Genomic DNA, 24655 nt, shown 5'->3' on the forward strand with positions numbered 1-24655 from the left:
TTTTTATACAAATTTAGTAAGAAATCTATAGACGCATTCTCGTACAAAAATATATCTTCTCAAATAAGGCATTAGTATTTAATTAGCGTAATTATTCGCTACTAGCCAGTAAAATGTTTGTTACATCAATATATATCCACGTACTTGTAGTTCGAATTTATTTATAAGCACGATTATTTATAATAAAAATAGTGTGATATTTTTACGAAACTTAAAGAAAAAAACATTCCCTTTGGACGAACATGCATATACGACGAAGCGGACTGTAAAATGTGACTATGGCACAAGATAAAATTTCCATATATCGAAAATCTGTTAAAACCTTACCTTCAAGCGTGCCAATTTGCCTTCTCTCACAACGGTGTACATGACCTTTTTAACATCCATTTTCACATACATAATATAATCCCGTTGAATACGAAAACACTATTCGATCCTCGTGTCGTAGTTCTTTCGCCTCGGTAGCGACTGACGTATCTCTTTGTTCGAAAACACGGTAAATGCGTTGAATAGTCTTTTCCCGTTCGTCACTTGCGATATCTTTTAACGAATATGCGGAACAATGATCTATCTCACGGCGAGAATAACAGACGAATGAAATAGACCCCGAAAGATACACGGTCACCGCTATTGCTTCTCACTTCGCGAGAACAGTTTTACAGTTAGATACGCACGCGCGCATACAACACAAGCATTGGATCAATTCCTCTCTTCAAGTGTCTTGTTTCGGTCGTTTTGCGAACGCTCGTCTAGTTTGCTCATCAGATGGCGATACCTGTACTTTCACTTCGACAGTTCGTCAACAACTGAATGCGAGCTACCAACTACGCTGAATCAATCGTGTTAGTGTCAGCTGTTGGCTATTTCCATCTCTCTTTCTTTCTTACTTTAGTTTAATATATTTGAGCTCAGTCATATTTAAAATGATCTATCGTACATTAGAACGTGTGATATATGAAACTTGATTTATTAAGTATCTTTTATGACATACATTATTATCATATATCAATTTACAGAGAATAAAGATTTTTCTATCTTTGTCGATATCTTTATAAGTATGCGCTAGATTCGTCTATATTAAAATGTGTTAGTTCGATCATTCGTTAACAGAGGACAGCACAATATAGGATTTGAGAAAAATGTTGATAAATAAGATTCACTTTTTTACATTTAAACGTATTGCAAAAAGCAAAATAAAGAAAATGAAATTCATAAAGTATTCATTATAATTTTTTAGAGTATAGTTTCTAAAATAGTGGCAAAAAATTTATTGTCAAATAATATACTTTGTATCTTCCTGACATAATCAAATACAAATACAATAATGCCATTTTTTTTGTTTAAGAGACTTCAACAAATTTATAAACACTGAAGAGTACCTTGATTACTTTTAATTTATTATGATTTTTAATTCATTATTAATATCTTTTAATAGAGGTTATGTTACGAAATTTATTGATCATTGATCAATCAATTATAGAGTGTATATATGTATGTAGAATTAAAAATTCAGTGTGAAAATGATATTCAATTACTTTCATATCTGTCATATTTATAAAAATCATTAAAATGAAATGTTGAGTGCATGCAATTTCATATTTATATATTTATCAAAGTGTTTACATTTTTATTAGGTAGGCATAAGTAGTCTGTAATCACTATATTGAATCTTCCAGCATTGAAAAATCATAAAATAATGCAAACTGTGACGTCAATCATAAAATCATACCTTTTCACCAATATAAATTTTTAATATAAATATAAAACGAGATGTAAGAACCCTATATACAAAACAATATCTTATTCTCTATCACTTTCTTCGTCCAAAAATTTATTATTATACTCCTAATACGCAAAACATTTAATAAAATTAATAAATTGCATACTATTTATATTTTATTCGCGCACATTTTTAACGATTCGATTTCAATATGTCTTCCTGCATAATTCGATAACTGAAGTTGTTACTTTGTATGCATTAGACAACACGATTTGCAACCTTCAGAAAAAAAGGAGAAAGAGTAAAACAGGAGAGCCAAAAGAGTCGTTAAGTCGGCACTTCACCCTCGATTTTAACGCCTCGAAGTGACGCACTCCTGCATCAAGTACGTTTTAGTTCGTCCTATATTTTCGTCGATATCGGGGGCCTTACTTTATTCCAGTCTCGACGCTTTCGACAGACTTACGTCAGTAGCCTTTGAGCACACTACCTCGACTTTCTTATAAGAGAATATTATTAGCAAAATGATGATATTTGTTCCTGAACAATTACGATTAACCCTAAACTATAAATCACTGTCGAACATCCTGCTTGTGTCATTTCAATGTATGTCCTATGTATGTACGTAGTTAATAGGTTAGTTTCGATATTTTTTCTAGAGCAATTTCATACGAATAAAACGTAAAACTAATGATAAAAATTATAAATAGAAGTTATCGTAATAAATAGATTTCATTTAAATGTACACAATTTATATGATTTACACTTTTATATATATGTAAAGAAACTCATATTTTAAATATTTTTTAATAGGTAGGTTCATTTATGTATAACGATGAACAGGAATCATATATATAAAGGTTGGGAAATCAAAATATGTATTATTTCGTATTTTATTCACGATACATATTTTAGGTTTACATCTTTGGCTTTTACATACATAGTTATAGTAAAGTCTATTGTACTGTAACCTTGAATTGCTCGAAAATTTTTCTGTGTAAGGTGAGTGTAAAATTTTCTCATATATATATATACAAAACTTGCTTATAAGTCTATATCATAAGATAAAGAAAAGAATTATTACAATCGTCGAGCCTAGATTTATCTTTCATTGAGACAGTATGTAAAATAATAAAAGCACGTAATATATGTACTACAATCTTGTACAATCATTGTAAAATGAAATTTTAAATCAAGTCAAGTCTGATTATTACTATTTGTCTATTGCATTTGAGATACAGAACATTTCTGTAAAATCTGTTATTATATATTTCAAAAATCCTTACTAAAATATTATGGTATAAGATAAAATGATTTTTCGGTATTTTCTATTCTTTAGCAATTATAGTGTACTTTATGTATGTAATTAATATAAAAATACATTGTTTCGTATTCTACCAGAGATTCATTAGTGTTACAGCACTCTATAGAGATTAATGTTAAAGAATCGTACGATTACCATAATTCAGGGGATCGCAAAAACGAAGCCGTGCTACCAAACGTTCCTCAATTATCGAAATGGAGAGAAGCTAAACGAGAAGGCGGCAGCATTTCGTCTTGTTGCTTTCTTTTCTTTCCCAGCTCGCGCATTGCCTGTTCATACAACGAAAGGATAGCTCGGTGTAAAAATGAGTACAGAAAAGGGCACGTGGGTGGTAGATGGGTCAGAGACAGAATGAGATGGCTGATAGATGGAAAGAGTATCGTGAGTGTGTGTGCGTGTGTGCGCGCGTTTACCACATTGTGTAGAGTGTATATGGAAGAGGCACAGCTGGAAAAAAGGTGTACACAATAAAAGCGGTACTGTCACACCAAGCTTCACCAGAGGAATGAAAAACAGAGTCACCGAGCTTTGTAAGACTGGCATTTTCGGTGACAAGACCAGTTGGAAGAATAAGAAATGAGTCTTATAACGATAGTCTTGCTACCAGTGTAGAAAATTACATATTTGAAAATTGTAAAAATCTATTTTAAAGTTTGGTTCGAGAGTTTATCACTTTCGAAAAGATTGTATGTAAACATTGAGAGATTGTTTAATTCTGAAAATTCTGTTGTTTTGCTTATTTCTGTATTTAATGTTTACATTTCACGATTCGTTAATCTAACGAATACGCTCGTACTTATATTTTGCTTATTTTTGTATTTAACGATGTACGTTTAACGATATATACTATAATGACGTATATCGTTTGTCCTTAAAGTTCATTATTTTGTAACTCGAGAGAGAACTACTCTATGATTTCCTTTGAAGACTTTGTTGTGTGTTCGCAACGTCTTGCCATGGTAAAAACGTAAGATTGCGAGAGACATGATATACAGACCAAAGAACTGCGAAGTTATTTGAAAAGCATAACTTTGTTACTGTGATAGGACGAAAGCTTCTTAAATTATGTATTCGAATTATATATGTATATTCCGCGTGCAATCTTGTCAATCGTAACGCACGCATAATTGGTGCTTGCAAGGAATATTAAAACATAAGCAATGATAAATCCATCATAAAAGAAAATAAGTACATATTCGATCTGAACGTACGATACAAAGGCTTTAAGCTGGCCTGCTTACCGCGATTTAGATCGAATCGAGAAAGGGAAGTATTACGTTCAAAGTTTGGTTTCCGTTTCCATCGTTATAAAACGAGTAGAAGTATTGTTAAGAAACATGGTTAATAAGTTATTGGGAGAAAGTAGTTGAAGAATTCTGTAACGTTTGTACATTGATAACGCATATAAACGAGACATGATAAAGGAATCCCTCTGCTACTTAATTACCATACGAATATTGAGCGAACGTAGTCGGCACTGTGAAAATACGATATCGCGAACGTTTCAAACACTCAAGATAAGACCGTCCTATCCCATTAACCAGTTCCTTTTTTTATCTTTGACGAGAGACGTAGCTCAGGAGCGAGTCGTTCCCCGTAGGAAGAATGATTATCCGGACGGTTCGCGTGTTTTACAGGTTTTCAGAGGTTCGTGTTCACCGGAGTGGTGCAAGTTAGATATATAGACCCTTTTACGACGCCGGTAGTAGATGATTCCAGCGTGGTATACTTTAAGAACGGTAGTACTCTTTAGGGAAGCAACTTAAGGCGACTTGTGCCAACGATGCTTCCAGCAAAAATACGACAGTTTTATATTTAAAATATCCTAGAGACACGCTCCATTGTTCTATCCTCACATCAACATAATATCGTCTTATGTTGTTGCTCTGCTTTGATACATCGTCGCATGCGCCCCAGTTGTATATCGCGATACAAAAGACATATCGATTTTCTTGACATCGACTTTCAACTGTAATACAACGTATTTGATCCAATTACTAGTGAAATTACGATGGTCTCCAACATCCGTCGTTTCTTCCGTTATTAGTCACGCGATAAGAAACCAGTAATTTCGTGTGCGTACGCAAAGACGTTTACTTATATACTCCGTTGTTTTCTCTGTCACGTAATTTAAGAGGGAATTATGTAGATGTTTGGTGAACGACAGTGAGAGAGAGAGAGAGAGGGAGAGAGAGAGAGAGAGAGAGAGAGAGAGAGAGAGAGAGAGAGGAACAAAGAAAGAAACGCGAGCTTTCGAGTTAGCTTGTTAGCTAGTTTAAATAAACGATTAATCATTGGTCGTAATTATCACAAGAATACCGGTGGAAACGGAGTAGGAAATCACGCAGTCCCCACCATTTCATTCACAACGTACTTAGGTATCGGTAAAACGAAATCGTACAGGCGAGCAAGGCACAACTTATTATTTTAAGAAACGCATTGTTTCCTTTCTGACTACAAAACGGCACGGGAAGTTCCGCGAATATATCAGCTAAAGGTTTCCAATTGCATTTATGGCCTTTCTCTGTCTCGTTTCATCCCTTACTCTGACTTTATTTATCTCTCTTCCTCTTTCACATGTTTCTTGTGTATACCGACAAATAGCATTTCGTTTCTGTGCACAAGTCGTTTCTTTGCAACCTCATTGCACGTTGCGACCGTGTGGGTGACCACCGGCGCTACGTAAATATGGTTATACGACGTTGTACGTTGATAATGAACGCGCGCGTGTTCGTGCAAAAGTGTAGTGGGCTGCGGCTTGCGGTAAGGGCTCGGAAGAGGGATCGAGAACCGAAGCACAATGCACCAAAGGTGGGAATGAAAGAGGGTGAGAGAGAGAGAAAGATGGAGGGAAAGACATTGTATATGTACATCTGCGTTTACTGTGTGCTCAGCGCGCATAACACACTCGTGGATACTACTGCGACGACACTGACAGTCGAATAGGAATAAGTAAATGAGCATATATGTGTCGTGTTGCTTTCGTACGTGGTTAACTTAACGAGAAATGGACAGACTTGAATGCCAGAGTATACTTCGTCATTTTTGAACTAACAACAACTAATTTCTGTATAATATAATTTTCATATATATTACTATTATCTATTTTGTAATATTACTCTTTAACTTTCGTTTATCAAAAAATATCCGAATACTCGTTTTAGAGTAAAAAGACAATTTAAATGTAGATAGGTAGCTCTGTCATAAATTCTGTTACAAAGTATTAAATAATCCCTTATAGAAAACAATTGTAAAGAAAAGTTACTATCCATAAGTATTTCGCGTATATATCACGTAGTGATTGTTCTGCACAGACTTGGGAAGGGTGCTAGAATTCTTAGAAGCAAAAACTGGAAAAAGTTTTGACATATATTGTATAGATCGTATACCACATTGTATGGACTAATTACATCGTTTGCAAGTTTAGTTATTCCAAATAACACACTTATTAATTCTTTAATAATAATAAAATCTGATTGATTATAAATTATAACGTTTCTGTCTTTCTTAATTACTCTATATATTTGTAATAGAACATATAATTACGCTTAAAATATATACATGTCAAGTAGTGAGACAAAAAGTTCTACAGGTAAATTAACCAAATGTTCAAGTACTGTTTCTTTACAGTCCGAGCTATCGAACAAGCTGTCGCAATAAAAATCGTTCGTTGGTCTTAATTGGATGAGTTCGAGCTCCGAAATTATGGCGAGCAAAGTCATATTAAAGAAAATCGAAGTAACAGAGAACTTTTCTCTCTTTTAATCCGTCCTTTCAAAGCGCTTTGTCGGAGTTCTCTTCGAAAAATGTCTGTCTACCGTAGCAATGTGGACTGAATGAAATCCTATGGAATGAAATCCTTCGGTACAGCGGAGGGTGTGCCTTGTGCTTCTCAAACTAGTTTTATGATATCCCACCGACACCTACCATGCTAATCCGCCCACAAAGTTTTCTTCGGCTGTTTACTCGCCTCCTGGCTGCACCTCCACCATCGCACCCGCGCTCACCGCTTTATAACTGCTATCGTGGATATAACATAATTTTCCTCCTCGAAGTACGCGAATCGATACAATAAATGCAGCAGATTCCAAAGGGCGGAGTAACAGCAATTTCAGTCGGCGTTTAATCACGTGATATTTCATTTATCCGCTATATATTACCGAGGCTAAACGTTTTACGGTTATTACATTCTTGAAATTGATGTGTCAATAAACAGAATAACGCTCGCGTAAAGGTGTGCTAAATGCATTTTCATATTGTCATTGATGTGTTAATATTACGACTCCGTCTGTCTTTCTCTCTCTCTCTCTCTCTCTCTCTCTCTTTCACTCCCACATTCTCTCGTTAATAAAAATATATCACGACGTTTCGAATCTTTCCTCTATTCCCGCCATCTGCATACAGATTCTTGTTAACTGTGACGAGCACGATTCTTACGATTATATGTGTTTCATCTACAAACTGTTTCGTATTCTGCGCGATGAGAGAGAGGAATATGGGTATTGGAATTTCAGAAAGCCGAGTCGCAGGTAGACAGCCTGATTTAGAACATCCCCAGTTGGCGGGCGTTTAACCGAATCGAGGATTCATCTCCTCGCGCCCTCAAAGTGCAGCAGACACGATGTATGAGCAGTGTGTAATATGATGAGCACACACACGCTCTCAGCTACGCTTGGAATATCACCTACACTATCACGCCACTTGCACCCACCTAAAGGTCTCTCCTTACATTGCCGGTTGACTCGTGTTGTCCGGCTCTAGCACTTTGACTCACTCTGTCTTTGTCCTATGCGCGCTGCCGACACTCCGTACACGCGACACACAAGCAACGTTCGGCACTTGGTTCCGGTACTCCTCCTTCTGCGCCTCGTTGCAGTTAAGTGTAAGCAGGACAAGCACAGAGAGGTGGTCTCTGTTGTTCTACCGGTGGCTGAAGGAACGCAGACGCGACGATCGCGGTATACACGGTTAAAAGTGAGACGAGCCGAAAACGAGAGGGTGAAGAAGATGAATAGAGACGGAACGCGAGAGACATATGTATGACAAAAGATAGGTGCGAGCGAAACAACGATAGCGATGATGCGGTGCACCTGTAAGACAGAGGTCGAAAGTTTGGGGATGGAACGAATAAGTGAGACACAAAATGGCGGGAAGAGGTAGAAGATCAAGAAACACCGAGGCGCGACAGAGATCGCACGATATGTCGCATCTACTGTGTGTGTGCGAGGAGGATGGCAACTGGGAGGATACTAGTACCGAGTGCGAGTGAGATAACCGAAAGCAGGGGTGTCGATAAAGATTTTTTTAAAGTGAGGAATTATGTGTCGAGCAATCGTGACAAAGGGCGAAAATGTAACAGAAAAGCCGGATATTTCTATGAATTAAAAGATCTAGTACGATATCCGTTACATATTGATTGCATACATTACGAAATAAAAACACGCGTAAACACGTGTTAAAAGTTAGTAGAAGAATTATATGAAATTAAGTTGCTTTGTTTCTTATGCAAAATATGAGTCGGAATATTGTTTTCGTTCCCTTACGCGGGCAAGAAAAAAGTCGTGACAAAACTTCGGTAAAAAGTTGCTGCAAGAGCGTAAGACATTAGCGGCGTGGTATTAGTAAGTTAAATAGGTATTACAATTTCCGATAATAGAAGCCGCATTGGGTGCGATCTTTCGTGGACCGTTTTCAACAGTAGAACGAATTCGCTCGACGGATGTTGTGGTCGTATCATTGAAAGAGAAGAAAACTTGTAATTTCATAATTATTATGAAATTAGCCATTATTGCCATTATTGGTTTCTTTGATATAAGGAAACAACGAATCGCCCCTGTCGGTCGACGCCCTTGACTCGACGAACTGAGAAACGAGTCGAAGAAGGATGGACTATGAAAAGAAAAGAGACGGGCATTCCGCTCCTTTGTGTATATTCGTGTCCCCTTATTGGTGTGTCAGTGTCGTTGCCGCGATGGATAGTGTTAGTAGCCGCTCATTGGTGTTCGCCGCGGCGGCAAGCGGCGTTCACACGTTTCCCGTCATCCACTTCGGTACCCGGCTCGCAGTCGAGCGTCGTTCGTTGTACGGTGCGGTTGTGACGTTCGCGATTCGTCTCGACGCTTTATACGTTCGATATATGTACATATTTGTATATGTGTGACACTGTGCACGCGTTTTCTTTTTTTCTTTGAACTACACATATATACATGAAGTGTTTGTGATAGTGCATAGAGATCATCGGTGTGTGTCGGTTATATTTTTTCGCATAGTGCCAAGGTGGATTAAAGACGTATCTCCTGAGAAAACGAAACGCAAGAAGCAGGAAAGGAGTCACGAGTAGAGGTATTATTTACTGACAGCTTTTTCTATTGACCATTCCCGATTCGTCTGTTGCCAATGGGAGAAATTATTGTTTGCCGCGTCGTTTAACGTGTTCGCGATAGATTTTTGTGTAAACACAAACGCTTCACCGTCGATTCTGTTCTTGTGAAATGCTAATTGTTTAAAATCGTGATAGTCGGCAATTATACCCGATAACCCGGTTTATTATTTGTTTAACGACAATATAAAATGACAATCTATAAGGATAACGTCTTGAACAGAAACCGTCAACAAACCGTGTTGATGTTTTCCGTTTTCGAAAATAGTGTCATTAATTTACTTTGTATCGTTTATATACATTGTCACATGGTGGTAGAACCATCGTGTAGGAGAACTTATCAACAACCCTGTATCGTGTAACATTAACCTTGATAATTGCTCTCAGTTGCTTTGCTCAGTTCGTTGCCAACTCAAATGGCCGGTAATTATAGAAATGTTAGCAGATTTCAATAGCTTTTCGCGATGCACCGGAAATTACGTGTTCAAAAACGACGTAGTTGCGGGTACATGTCGTCTGGTTAAATCTGATTTTAATCGGCCTGATGTTTTAAACGATAAGACGATCTTTCAACCGTCAGAACATTGCAGCACCCGTTTAATCTGTGTCTTTCGGGTTATTTTCGTTTCAATTACGTTTCTCTGTCTCTGAAACATTCCTTAACTTTTTGCAAATCATTAAATAAAATTGTTGATAACGTACTCGATTTCAAGTCTAATTTTATACTAGTATTCTTAAGTATTTCTTAAAACGATGAAAATGATTTAGTTCGTTGAAATGAGAACGAGATCGTAACACGAAAATATGAAGCATTGTGGGGTTAACCGTTAACCGGCGTCTATTAAACTAATTTGAAAGAAGTCAGTGACGAGTTTCGCTCTTTCTCAGTTTAATAAGCAGTACCACTGGCAGCACCTTCGATGCGACACAGCTGCGAAGTAAATTACTGGAAAGAGATACGACGGTAGCGGGAATGGGAGTTAGCTACAAGCGGCGGCGGGGGAGGGGGTAATCGCGAATCAACCGTACATGGCTCATTAAATCATCCAGACAATCGACACGTTTTACTCGCTACTTTCTTCGTCGGTCGGCTTCTTAGATCTGTTACTATGCATTTTTCTTCTTTTACCATGGTATTTCCATATACATTATTTCTTTAACGGCCAATAAACTTATTAGATATACGATTAACTGTGATAACACAAGGAAGAAAATAAATAGAAAGGGAAAGTGGTGCTGTTTATTTATTATTATACCGATGATGTATACGTGTTATATATATTTGAGTATTTAAGTATTAAACTTTAATAATATCGATTAACTGCTCAACCTTCTTATAAATCAACTATAGTACTTGTATCGATATTTACATACCTAGTACATTCTAGACGCTACGGTATAATAGCTCATCTACCAGTATCGCTTATTAACGTTATTGTTCATCGTAATTTTTTGCTTAAATGTTAATTAACCGAATAAAATGTCAACCATTTATCGATGACACGTGCCTGCGCACACACGCGCGCGCATCACGTAGCCAAGTCGCACGCTACGCTATTGGTTCCCGTCGATAAACCGTAATTTCGTTAATGCGCGGGTTACTGTGGGAAATCCTTTAAGTTGCAGAGTGCAGCACGCGCGTCGGTACTTGACCATGTCGCGATAACGATCACGAGGGAAAAGAATCACGGAGATCGCGTGATTAAGGATCTTAATGGCGATTAAGCGAGATTCGTGATAACTTCCTTCGTGACTTGCCCGTGCACTGCTGTGTCCGGTAATAGGTTCCCTTCCTTCAACCGGACGTATAGGTGTCTTTGAACAGCTGCAACGTTATGCTTGTTTATTTTCCTTTTCACGAATTTCATCTGAGCACACAGCTCAACTGTTTTGTCTCGCGTCGCATATACCTTCGGATTGTTTGACGAATGGTAGAAACGTTGAAGATACGTATTCGAAATATCGATCGTCCCCTGTAAATTTTTCTTCCTAGGAACAATAGCTTATGAAAGTATGTATGTACATACTTACATATTTTTGTATTTGCCGTATAAAATACATGTATTATGTATGTGTATTGCATATTCTATATGTTATGTTTTCATCGTATATACGTGTTATATAAAATATTTGAGAATTTTATTATCATGTAATGAGACACAACCAATTCTCATATTTACATCGAAAAAATTTGAAATTAGTCCGAGAATGTGTGTAGAAGTTGTAAGATATTTACTTCCAATAAATCATTATTGTACGTTATATTAGTCCATATGTAACATGAATTAGTATGTAGCATAAATGTGGAGAGTATAAGTGCTAAAAATGGTGCTGCTGAATATGTCAAGGTTATTTGAATATAATGAATAACTGACCGCTGGATACTTTTATAATCTTTGTGAAACATGTACTTAGTTGCACTAAAAAATATTTTGTAGCTTCTATATCTCATTGCTCTATATCACATTATCAGATTTGTTTCAAACTTTACCTATGTAATTATGATAGTCAGATCTTATTACAGTGTTAGAAATTTTAACATATTTTGTATAATACACATAATATATTTATAAAAGATTTCTACAAGTATTCGAATAATTGCGGGAGCACATTTAGGTTATGTACAACGTCAGATTTGAAGTCTCCGCGTATTTCATAGATCTTTGGGATTTAAAAAGGTTAGTTTAAAATTCTGCTAATTCCTTAATTAAAAATCTATTAAAATGAAGAAAATGATTACTGACATATCCATGGTATTAATCTTGAATGATAAAATTAGCCGAAAATTTAGTGTAACCACAACTAAAGAAATGATCGTAAATTTTTGGTCGGTGATTATTTGCGATCTGTATGTTATTACATCGGGCTATAGAAAACAGGCCATAAAGGCGTCGCGAGTTAAACTGCTGAAAGTTTTCATCGTTTCGTCATATCTGTATATTGCAAATTGATGGAAATGACTGTTCAAATTTGGCTGCGAGTTTTTCACGTACGCCCGCTCCATTATACATCGCTTGTGAAATATATTATCCGTGGAGAATGGTCTGTTAACGGAGTTACATGACTCCATTTTCATGTTACACGAAACATCATCCGGCGTTACAAAGAGCCCGTAATGACACGTGCACGTGTGTGAAATCGCCTCGTATGTCAATGTGGAAATGATGACAACAACGAAATCCTTCGTTTCGATGAAAAATTTTATACTCCACTACGTTTTATTCCTGAACGTTTTCACTCCGGTATTTTAAATTATTCAGTCACTTTCAATTCTGAATTTGCATGTATAGCTGTCATAAACAGTGCTGCGCTTCGTTATTTAATACATATGTACATAATTCGCACATGCGCGAACTTCGTTTCATATAACTGATTTATTATGTGAAAATTACTTGAGGAAGATCCAAATTGCCCTAATGCAAGCCATTAATACTCGTATATATACTGGTACACGAGTGTATATTTATTTTAACATTCTTGTTTACTCGTAATGTTAGCATGTTTTGTAAAGATTATGAATCATTTCGAGTTTTGCTAATTTGTCATTAACGAGGAGTAACGTGATATCTTGTTTTGGTGTAATTTTTGTGTGTATTATGAATCATGTGTGAAATTCATAACGGCGAGGTTGCAATCTTCACTAAGTTGTTAATTCAATTTGAAGAAAACATAAAGAGATTTCAAATATTTAAATTACATGAAATTTTTTTCAAATACTTCAAATACTCGGAGAAATCTAGTTTCTTGAAAAGTGACACGAGCCATTTAAATAATCAAGTGACCCATTTAATTCGACAAATCAAATTACCTGTCTCAAATTTCGAACGGTATAGCGTGTTAAAGTCATAGAGAAGTAAATTACACGTGCAAATTATCGCGAGATATACGTTAAATTCCTGATGTCTACGACCTTCGGAGATCATACGCGATATTAGAAAAACAAAAGGAACATCTATATTATCGTCGGCGAGTAGGTATAGGTAAATAAATTGTACAAGTAACGAGATCTTTTTTAATTTGTTTAATTAATTCAGCTAGTCGATCGTTTATACTTTAATTTTCCCGAATTACCATTCCCTACGGTTGAATTAAATTCATGCATCGCTAATAGGTTATAACGAGTCATTTGTTCGTCGTCCGCCATTATCGATATTTCGATACATCGTTTCACGATACGTCGTCATTTTTAATCGATAATTAAATGCGTTCAGCGAAAGTGTTGGACGCAAGAAAGTATTAGCCGCGTGGAAGTAAACTGTTTACCGAAAACAGTATTTTTTTTAAATACAACACACAATTTCCGTACGTGACATTTCGTTCGTGCAACAGCTTTACGTTTGGTTTAAACGAGAGGGCGCGCTGGGCGCACTTACTTTTTCCTATCTCCTTTTTCTCCTTGCTGCTCCATTTCCTCCTCCCGTTCTTTTATTCCCAATTTTTTTTTGCTCCTACTTTTTTCTTCGTTCTTTGTCGCCTTGCGTTAGAAACACGCCTTGGAGATTAGGATAAATGTTCTCGAAATGGTGACGGAGCATGGTTTACATGGCTCGTAAATCGAACGATAAATTGATCGACCAGATTCATGAAACCGCATACACACGCATCACGGCCGTATAAATAATTTCGAAATCCATATGCGATGCGTAGCTGGAAATTTTTCCGCCCTATGAAAATTGAAAATGGGAGATGGCTTTTATTTTTTTTATTTTTTTCGTACATTAAGCTTACAGTTATTTTCATGAATTTTTCGATAGTTTCCATGTCATACGTGCTCGTACGAGAAATATGAAATGTCGTTGTGAAAGTTGATCGGGAATTTTAAGTTATAGCACTTCGTATTTTTATACTCGGGACGTTGATTTTATCTTCATACGAATAATCGTATTCCGTGTGTGACAGTGATCGATACAAATTAATTTAACGTCGTTCAGAATCCTTCGCTGATTACGGAAAATTTCTCTCCTTCTCGATGAACATAAATGCACATAACCTGCTGTTTTACGGTCTTCTTTCTGTTACTACGAATTGCTCGCCGGGTTCGGTATGTCGGTCGTGTCTGTGCGACGCGATAGTGTAGTTAATGTATGCGCAATTTTAATCATCCAACTTTTACAGTGGTAACCCATTGAATATTTAAACTGTAATTACCTGCGTAATTTGTTATCAATAGAGTATAATCATCTTGATTTTAGCAAGAATTTTAAGAAATAATTTCCATTGTTGTAAAACTGTAAATTCTGAAAATTTACTTGGGATATTTTATATAGCGGATAATTAAACTGATATGTATAATATACAGTTATTTTTGTCCGAATAAATAACAAAAAACTGTATGTTTCTAGTACTTACAATACAGAAAGGAAAAGATCTCAAACCAATAGTTTTAACAGGTAGTGTTATATTATACTCGCGGTGAATAAAATTAATTAAAATTTAAACCTGCCTTTCTCCTTTCTTTTTTCTAACGTTTGTATCTCTTCGGACGCCTTATCTTTTTTAAAATATCTTATTCATTGAAATCAGAGAATATACATATATATCTCATATAAATATAAAATTATGTCGAATATTAAGATCGAACGTTTATAGATTATCTATATTTTCGTAAATAGCAAAGAGATTGAGAAATTGAGTAAAAGTGGAGTCGATCGAATTGCTTTCTAAGAGACTTATACATATTCATGTTATCCATATAATCTCAGCGAGCGATTAAAAACTAGTCCAAAACTTATAATCTCATCGGGAGATTGAAAACTACCTGGTATAGCCTAAACATGTAAATGACTATGTAAGACTAATGATTTGGTTCTAAGAAAAGCAAGAGCGTCACGCGAAATCACGACTTCTCAGGAAGAAGTTTACGAAACACCTTGGTTTTGTTTAAAGTAACGAATCATGTCGTGTTATAATTACAGTTGGCGAAGATCTTGATGCTGAACATCGAGGGAAGACCGTTGGCGTTCCTCCAAGATCCTGAGAATGTTACTGCAAAGATCGAGCCGGGGAATGGATCATGAAATGACCGTGTACAAAGGACATTGCGGACGCGTGTGATTCTTGCGGAGTATTTAGTCACAATTAAGATGTACCCCGCGCCGGCGAGACACCCAGCCGCTCCCGTAAGTAATTCTAACAAAAACAAAATACAATTCCATTCGATCGAGTAGAATTTTGTTTATCCTTAGTTCGATTATGCGAACAAAAGAATGATCAGTTTCATCACGTACATTTACGAATTGATAGGTGAGAGCCTCTGTTAACTCTGTACGATCGTATTCGTTATACGAATTCCTATAACGATAATGATTTATTTTAATTCAGTATGAATGAAGAAGACTATAGAAACTGTTTTGTTTTTCTATCTGTTCGAACAAGCGAGGTTCTAGTAGAAATAAAATAAGCTCTAATAAAATAAAAGAAAATGAAAATTAAAAAAAAAAAAAAAAAAAAAAGGAAAAGAACAAATAAAAGACCCTTTTGTTTTATTTTCTTTATCGTCGTCTTTTTCAAGTTTCACAGACGGCGAGTGAAACATGGTTGTCGCGGTCGAAATTACGAGAGGTGCGGGCGTTACTCTCTCCTGTAACTCGAGATACCGCGAACTTAGCCAATTTTTATTGTGCCCGACGTAGTTTCGCCTTGGAACCGCTAATTTTTGTAATTTTCTTTTCCTCGGGGAAATTTTTATAATGTATGCTTTATGGTGTCGCGGCAAGTACTACGGCTGGAAGGAATGTTTGCACGAATGTTGACTTGGGTATTGAAAAAAATTCTACCGTGCAAGAATAATCTAAGTAAACGTTCATTGTGAATTATTTTGGCGATGAGAGTGTCCTCGGTGTAGAATTTTTGAAATAGTAGCGTTGTAATTGTTTTCCTTAATATCGGAACATTACCAACCATATAAATTCTGAACGCAGTATAAGCTTCTTAAACTTCAGAATCTCTAAAATAATCTTGCAGTTCTATGTTTCTTTCAATAATTCTATATTCTATGCAATCTACACGAAATGGATAATATAGCGTATTTCGGTACAATTTTTGCTAATAACATTTGTTCTATTAACTTTTTTATATCAAATAACTAATACATAAATACTAAGGATTACCACGGACGCAGTACACGTGCAAAACGACGACAAACCAGGGCAACATGTTGCTAATAGTAAGTGAAAAGAGGGGATCTCGTTGTGTGAATTATGGGTTTCGTGAAATAAAGGAAACGAGGAAAAGGTAGGATTTATCGTACGTACCTGAAATTTATTTTTTCTGCTAGTAAATTGGGAGATTTCTACGATTAATCGCGAATGTGTTACGCGTTTCCTAAAGCCAAGGGGAGAGAAACCAGCAAAGGAAAGATTTATTATATAAACTTGAAATTTCATTTCTTTCTATAATATTGATATCACGATGAACCGGGAGAGAAGCGCCTTAAGTACTTCTACGAGCGAAGAAGAAAAGGCGTCGGTGCTCGTGAGCTTTCAACTTTTCTTTTCAAAGTAGTTACCCCGTCAGTTGCTCTAACACCATCGTGGCGTTGCCGGTGGCCTATATTATCTTCTCTCCCCTTTCATGTGCCCACTTATGGGATGCCTTCAATTTTAATTCACCGCTTTGTTCATTGTTTGAACTATTAAGCATTCGTTCAGGATTCTTCGCGCGGGAAAAGTTTACCGGGTTGATGTTACTTTTCCTGTTGCTAGATTTTATTCATCCGCGACAGTGTATCTCGTTACTTGTGATCTCGGAGCATGAAACAGCCCTGTGTTTTCGAACGTTTCTTCTAAGATGTTTAGCATCTGGGTAGCCACGTGAGATATCACTCGAATACGGTTGCATATGTAAATATCCTTGTTTCGTCTGGATTTTCACATTTTTCTCGGTTCGCAGTTAAGCCTTCCTGCAGTCACATCCCTGCACCACCGCCGGCACTCGTGTTTTCTCTGTCTCTCTTTCTCTCGCTTCCTCGTTCTCTCCTCTTCTCACACCAGCTCGTTGCAAAGAATAAACCAAATGGCGGTTATGAAGTTTACGGAAGAAAGGATCGGCACGGAATAATATAATTGCAGGGTCATAGTAGAAAAAGCATTCTCCTTTATACGCGCTTTAACCGGTCGCCTTTGCATTTTCATTTTCTTACTGCAAATAATTCCACTATTCAAAGAATGCTTTGGCCTGGCCGCCCTCTTTTTTACTTTTTCACCGCCGTTATAATTTCACGCGTCACATAAGCTCAAAGTCCTTTATGCGAAACGAGACCACCGGAGAATTCGCTGACACAGGAGGCCTCTAGAAATTATAGAGATTATTTATAGAGGGAGAGACAGAGAGAGAGAGAGGACAAGTCAACGTACAACAATTGCCGTTCGTAGAAGCTGCTGGTTGGTGCTGGTGCCGTTGATATGTGGGTACACTTGCCGGTTGTTTGCTTATTGGCGCTAATGTGGCGCCGTTCAAGGGGCACAAAGTGGTTCAATAATTTCCTCATGAGGATTCTTAAAGAGTAAAATCGTTCTTGCAATAATACGCGGTTTATTCTATTCATAGAAGTCGAATGTGTACGCGTCGTTGCACAACATTCGATCCGATTGGTATCTGCTCTATCTACCAACTCTTGCCATGCGTAGAGTTCGTTTCATTCTTATACGATACGTACGTAGTTCTTATCAAAAAAAAGAGATTGATTTAACTGTTCTGCTTTTTTATTACTGGTCTCGTCGATAGCTAATCTTCGTCGTAATAAATTTATTTTGCCAATTGTGGAAGTTAAATGTTTAACCATAGTCGAATGTTACTGCATACTCGTTCACTGGAGGATTCAAGTTTAATCCACGAGCTACTGAAATTTATTCTCCTTTGCTGTAAGCTGTCATAACCATATACACATTCTGTATAATAATATAAAAAATGCTTGTATACATTTATTAAAAATTGAAAGTTCTTTGGAATAGTTGTAGAAATTAATTATACACCGTATGGAGGATAAAATAGAAACTATTTGTTCATCGAAGAACTAATTTCGTTGTAAAGTAATAGCAAAATTGTCTTTAAGTAGATAGGACGATAATTAAAATTAATCGGTTAAGTTACATCGATACAAACTCTCTGTCGACAAACGGAGAATTTAATCCGTGAGTTCTTCCAAATTTGTATTTATATGGAAGATAATTTCATACAATTGATCCAACGGATGCTTGTCCAAAGTATTAAAAGTATTATCGATGAGTATCCCGGAGAATGTTAAGCTGAGAGAAGTTTAAAGATTTAACGTAAGACTGCATATACATTTACAAATATGTACATGTAGAGAGTTTTACGGTCGGGGTCTTCACTTATCCGCTGTTTAGAGGCGGAGAAATTGATTTTGAATTTACCATCGCGAATGATAGATGGTCTGCAGTCATAATAGAAGCGAACACTATCCTAAGCGCTAAGAACTGACCCATTCTCTACACTTGGCAACCAAATAAATGATGGGACGGCTACGACCATTGTGCTCGTAAACTCTGTAACTTGAGCCTTTACGAAGAAGAGATAGATAATAAAAGCAGGAGTTGCTCGATGGAACATTGTTGTACGCTCGTTACTTTGCCAAATCGTAGATGACACACGATTGAAGTCATTCGTAAAGATTATTGAAAATGTAGGTTACAAGAAAGAAAGAACGATACACGCGTTGCGAAGTATTCTTATTGCAAAAAATTCTATACATACAATGGACAAAATTTCACGAGGCGAATTGAGAAACTTAGCGAAGAAAGCGGTCGCAAGACAAGATATGGTGAGTTAACTAAATTGTGTCGGAAGTTTTGGTTTTAGCGTTTTGATATTAATTATGTTTGCATTGATAATTATTAAATTGCGAATGTTTATTCATTAATAAAAAATTTAAAAGTGCAAAATTGTACAAAATTCACATAATACGTAAATTATTACTCGTCTTATGATATTTATTTAATCAATTTAATATTTAATTGATAGATAAAAATCTAACAATTCTAATAATTCTTCAAAAATGTTCTTCCTCTTATATTTAGAAAATAAATAAAAATTCCGTAATGATTCAACTATCCAACTAGGAAGAACGCTTACGTTTACGATTATCGTCATCGCCACGTTTCATTAAACATCTGGAAGTAATTGTACGTATCTTGATAAATAAGTTCAAGCGTGTTGGTAGGTTCTGCTCTTACCACTGTCAAACGGATGGTGATAATAGAAACAATAACTGGCACGGTAATGACTGTTATCCTTGATTGTCTAGTAGCGTGTCCTATAGAGGAAGTAAAGAACTTAATCAACCTACTGTGCATGAATGTGTTGATTTCAGGCATACCATTCATACGTGCACTATTGTCCATAAGTCGTAAGACATTTAATACAGTTATACAGGGTGGTTGGTAACTGGTGCTACAAGCGGAAAGGGAGTGATTCTACGCGAAAAAAGAAGACGAAAATATAGAATAAAAATTTTTCGTTTGAGGCTTTGTTTTCGAGAAAATCGACTTTGAATTTTCGCTCGGTACGCGTGCACTTTATTACGTCTCGTTATAACGGATCTCACTGTAGATTTTAAAAAAAATTAAAAAAAAATTTTTATTCTATATTTTCGACTTCTTTTTTCGCGTAGAATCGCCCCCTTTCCGCTTGTACCACCAGTTACCAACCACCCTGTATACGTATAAACAAATATTATTACACGTAATTATAAAATTGTCTTGATTTATGACCAAGATTGTACTTATCTTAATTTTGTTTTCTCTTCACCAAGTTGTATAAATCTACCACTTGATAAATATCCCACTTTCCGCATGTAGTTGAATCTTCGAAAATAAAACTAGAAAATATTAAAGGTAAATTATACAGAATTGTTTCCAACTTCGTATTGCGTTCTCTGTTTTTACGTTGATAATTATCCAATTGCGTTTTGCAATTATGTGAAATGTACTGCAATGATATACGGTATAATTGCATTGTGGTTGGAACTTGTAACATCTACGCGGAACGAACGTTTGATCGATCAACGATATGTACATATTTATTACGCAAAAAAGAAGTAGAAAACAGGATGCGAAAAGAAATGTCACGTTAACGAAAAGTTGCAGCCTCCTTGCAAATGTATCACGCTGATATATAGATTTTAGCAAAGGATAACAAAGGACAAAGGGACACGCTTTGTTTCTTCCTCTCTTTCTTCTCTTTCAGTCTTTCCCTACCACTTCACCTCTTCCCCCCTTCTTCTCTCACTCTATCTAACGTTCGCTTATTCATTCGTATTCCATCTGCATACACAATCTTGTGAATCGTTTATGCTGTTTGTACGTGGGACTTGACGGTTTTTCGATGTCTTCTCTTATTTTAAAGTATTTAAGTTATAATCACGTTGAATGTACGAAGCACGAAAAAACCGATACCCACGGAATTGCATAAATATTTTCAAAATCTTTACCGAATACCGTGTATCCTTTTCAAGTTTCCCGTTGAACCAGTGTCTCTCAACCTTTTTCGAATCGTGACTTTTGTAACAACCAATTACCATCCTAACTGCGTACATATGCATAAAAATATATTTCAACTTATAACCTGTTATTACCTGTAATTAACCGAATACTCAATGAAACATTAGCTGTGTGTGTTTGCGTCTGATCAATCGGTTGTAAAAACGTGATTATATCCGTTAAATTTTACATTATTTCTGTTCGTTTATGGACAATCAGTGTTGGAATATCGAGCAAATGTATTGTAATAGAATCGCGTTGAAATCGTTGCGACAAAATTTCATACGAAAATACGTAATACGAGTTAGAAATAACCGCGACTACCTTTAAAAAAATATTTTGCAATCCTCTGGCAAGTCGCGATTCGCACGTTACGATTGCGAAACTCTCACTTATTAAAGATTACTAGATATTAAGGATTCAAGTATTACGATCGCCGAGAGAATACTGGAACGTAGCGGTAGCGATAAAATTTTCTATAAAAATAACGGTAATTAAAAATGACCGTAATCACGTTGCGAGTAGCGACTTTTAAATTAAGATTCGCAGCATTAGACGTTAACGTAAAATCATATATATTCACATTATCGACACGAATGTGTAAACGAAGGTAAAAATTGGAAAGATTTCCGTTTTTAATCGAACGTCGTTTACCGTTAAGATGGTGCTCGAAAATCGTGTCGGTCCACAATGCATCCGGATAGAAAAGCGAAATTGCAACATAAAAATGATTCTCCACCGCGAGTTTTTTCAGTGCGTCCACGACGATGGGGGTTGGGATTGGGGGTGGGGACGGGGGGCGACACTGGTATACGCCGATGACAATCGCTGATCAAATTGCACGACGACTAATTGTTCGTCGAGTCGTCCCATCCGAATTGAAACGAGGAGCGAAAATTGAAATGCTCGCCGGAGGGTCACTTGATTCTGAAATAGAAAAAGTCATACTAGACGGCCGATTGGTAACAATGGATGCCAATGACGAATTTATACTTTGGAGATGCGTTCGCGGAAGAGGCAGATGCAGATGCGGTTTTCTCCGTTGAATAGCGTTTCTGCCACGTACAATGACTTAGGAAAATATCTCAACTTCTACTATAAAAAAACTTTCGCGTGTACATACGTTGTGCGTGTTGTATGAAACATTTTCGAATTTCTTTCGTTTACGCTGTAACGAGATTCGACTGTCGCGATCGTATTGGTGAATAAATGAATTGAAGATCGATCTGAAACATCAATTTAAACGTATATTTAGTAAAGAAAAAAAAAGAACATATAACGAACATTGGAGATGGTCCCGTTGGATATTGAAGTTTATTAATGTAATGGATAATTGAGTTTTTAAATAATTTTATGATCTTTCGCTCTGCGAAATATATTATACCATACACTTGCGTTAAATATCTTGTACCTCCTACGTACATTTCCAGATTCGTTTCAAACTTTACCAATATAACCGTGATAATCGTGTCTCGTTACAACGTTGATGAAATCTCGAAATGTTTCGCGTAACAGGGGTAATATATTCATAAAAAGTTTTTATAGATGTTGAAATACTTTGGCGAATCAGTGTGGATATATGTCAGCTCTACTGTGCTTCGAATTACAGAAGCAGTCTCGTAATTTCGTTGGATCTCGTCGAGAAAATTGCCACGAATAGTTACGATACCCTTACAATCTCTAAATGCCTTTGTTTCTCGCCTTAACGTTTAACATCGTTATATAACGTGAACTGGTTCTTCCAGGCGATAAAAATGCTTGGAGATTTCGAGTCGGTTTTCGTCCACGTGTTTTACCACCACTCGTCTTAAAGTAATGGAAAAGTTCCAAAGTTTTTGCGTACATGCTTTCAAGTCACCGTCGCGAACAAGTCGGAAAATTCTTCTCTCTTGACGTTAGAGGAATTTGGTAATTCAGGTTTTTATACATACGGATCACGATTGATGGCGATACATTTTGGAACGTTACATCCCGCGATACGGCGCATACACTTTTTACGAAATATACACACGCCTATATATGTTATCAAACAAATTTTTCGGTATTTCTGGCTCGATGCATCTGGCAATTTAGTATTTTTGTACACATATCCGGCACGATACTCGTGTATTTACACGCTTGCATCTTTATTTAATACGTAAATAGCGGGATTTTTAACAGAATCAGATATGTGTGTGTATTTTCCGGTTTATTTGATCCTAAAAAACATTATTTCTTGTCGAGTAAAAAATTGTATTGTTTTTACAAGCGTTGGGTATTTAAACGTGAAAGTAGGAACGTGATGTGTGTTATGTTAATAACAGTTAACAGACAATTGGATGAATTTCCCGTAATAATTTTTGCGCTCGGATTATTTACGATAATATCGTTATCGGCACGCGTGTATGTGGATATTATCGTTTGTAAACAGTTCGTTTTCGTATTCTATAGTTGCCAGTTGTTTATCATAATTGAAATTAAAAAGGTTTATAGGAAACGTATTGTTGCGAGTCCCGTGAATTTTATGTGCTCCTCTTTTCGCACGGCAAACAACGCGCAGGCTGTGTATACGCGTGCATATCCTTCGCTCGAAAATACGAACAAAAACGATCTGCTGGTCGATGAAAAGCGCTTGGAGTGATTAATCGCGAGGATTAATTAATCGCAGAGGGAGCAAGAAACCGCATGGTTTCGCTGATTAATCCGTCGCTGGCCTGGTGGATACGGTGCGCGACGACGTTTCGTGAAATCGTAATCAGACGAATGGTCTTTTTCATCGTCGAATGATGGACTACGATACACGTTCAGAGGATTTCTACTCCTGTCTTATTATTCTATTCTTCGTTCTATATTACAGCTGTACATAGAATATAACTGTGCATAAAGTAAGTTTTATTTTCATTCTTTCTGCCAAGGAAAGAGAACGAAAAAAAAGGAATAATGGTCGTTCAAAAATACGCAGGAAATATAATTCATAAAATTTTAACAAATTCCCTGGTGCAATGTAATTCACGAAAGTTTCATTCTCGTGGTTAAAAGCGTTCGTTGAAAATCGTCCCGCAGTGTAGATTCGATCTCGATTGAAAAAAGACGCGACTTACTTCGGTTTTCTGTACGCGTGTATATGTAGAGAAGTGGAAGGAAAGAAAGCCGTTTTCGGGTTGCAACCCTCGTAATTGGTGGGTTTCAGCGACATAATTCTTGGCCCCGAGGCATATCACAGGCCTATGGGCTTTAAGCCTTCGTCGACGGGTCCATTGGGGTGGTTGCCCACCTCTTCTCATATACACATCGTCCTCTTTCTCGTTGTGTACACGGGGGTGCGGCTCGGGCTTTACCCGACTGTTGGGATCTGCTAGGCTCCGGAGTTTGAGGGTAAGAACGGTATGACAAGCATTTGATGAGGGGACCAACGCCACCCACTGAAATCCCAACGAGTGGTTCTCATTTTGGGTTACTCTTGCAACGATTATCCGCTATAGAAGCCGATCATCTCGTTATGAAGACGCGATAATTGGTAGTTCTGTTTAGTAATAATATACAAAAGACTTGACTATCGTCCAAAGAAAAGAATATCGTCGAGGAAGGAGCGTTGAAAAAATTTATCACGTAGCTTCACGTAAAACTCGATAAAAATATTACGATCGTCGATCTTCTTCTGAAAACTATAACCAATAATCGTAATTAGCCAAAAATATTTTATTGTTTGTTATCGTTTACGTATCTGATTCTCTTTCGGAGCAAAGTAAATTCCT

The 24655-nt window shown here is 36.6% G+C and overlaps 2 protein-coding genes across 12 annotated transcripts in view; one reads left to right on the plus strand and one right to left on the minus strand.

Moving 5' to 3' along the window:
• LOC138189991 (protein fem-1 homolog CG6966) overlaps positions 1–819 on the minus strand; it is a 39922-nt gene extending 39103 nt beyond the window's left edge. The window contains exon 1 of the mRNA XM_069132370.1: positions 328–819. Coding sequence (XP_068988471.1) covers positions 328–399 — 72 coding nt within the window. The 5' untranslated portion in view covers positions 400–819. The remainder of the gene's footprint in view (positions 1–327) is intronic.
• Positions 820–9024: 8205 nt separating this feature from the next.
• The window catches only part of gro (TLE family member transcriptional corepressor groucho), a 115855-nt gene continuing 100224 nt past the window's right edge, over positions 9025–24655 (plus strand). For 4 of the 11 annotated variants that reach the window (XM_069132385.1, XM_069132384.1, XM_069132387.1 and 1 more), the window contains exons 1-2: positions 9026–9386; positions 15339–15542. In XM_069132385.1, coding sequence (XP_068988486.1) covers positions 15507–15542 — 36 coding nt within the window. In that variant the 5' untranslated portion in view covers positions 9026–9386; positions 15339–15506. Of the gene's footprint in view, positions 9387–15338; positions 15543–24655 lie in introns of all 11 variants that reach the window. The other 7 variants (XM_069132389.1, XM_069132392.1, XM_069132386.1 and 4 more) reach the window with 3 other exon arrangements.

This window comes from Bombus flavifrons, chromosome 2 (genome assembly GCF_040668555.2).
Source record: "Bombus flavifrons isolate JBK064 chromosome 2, iyBomFlav1_principal, whole genome shotgun sequence".
Classification (NCBI taxonomy): Eukaryota; Metazoa; Arthropoda; class Insecta; order Hymenoptera; family Apidae; genus Bombus; species Bombus flavifrons.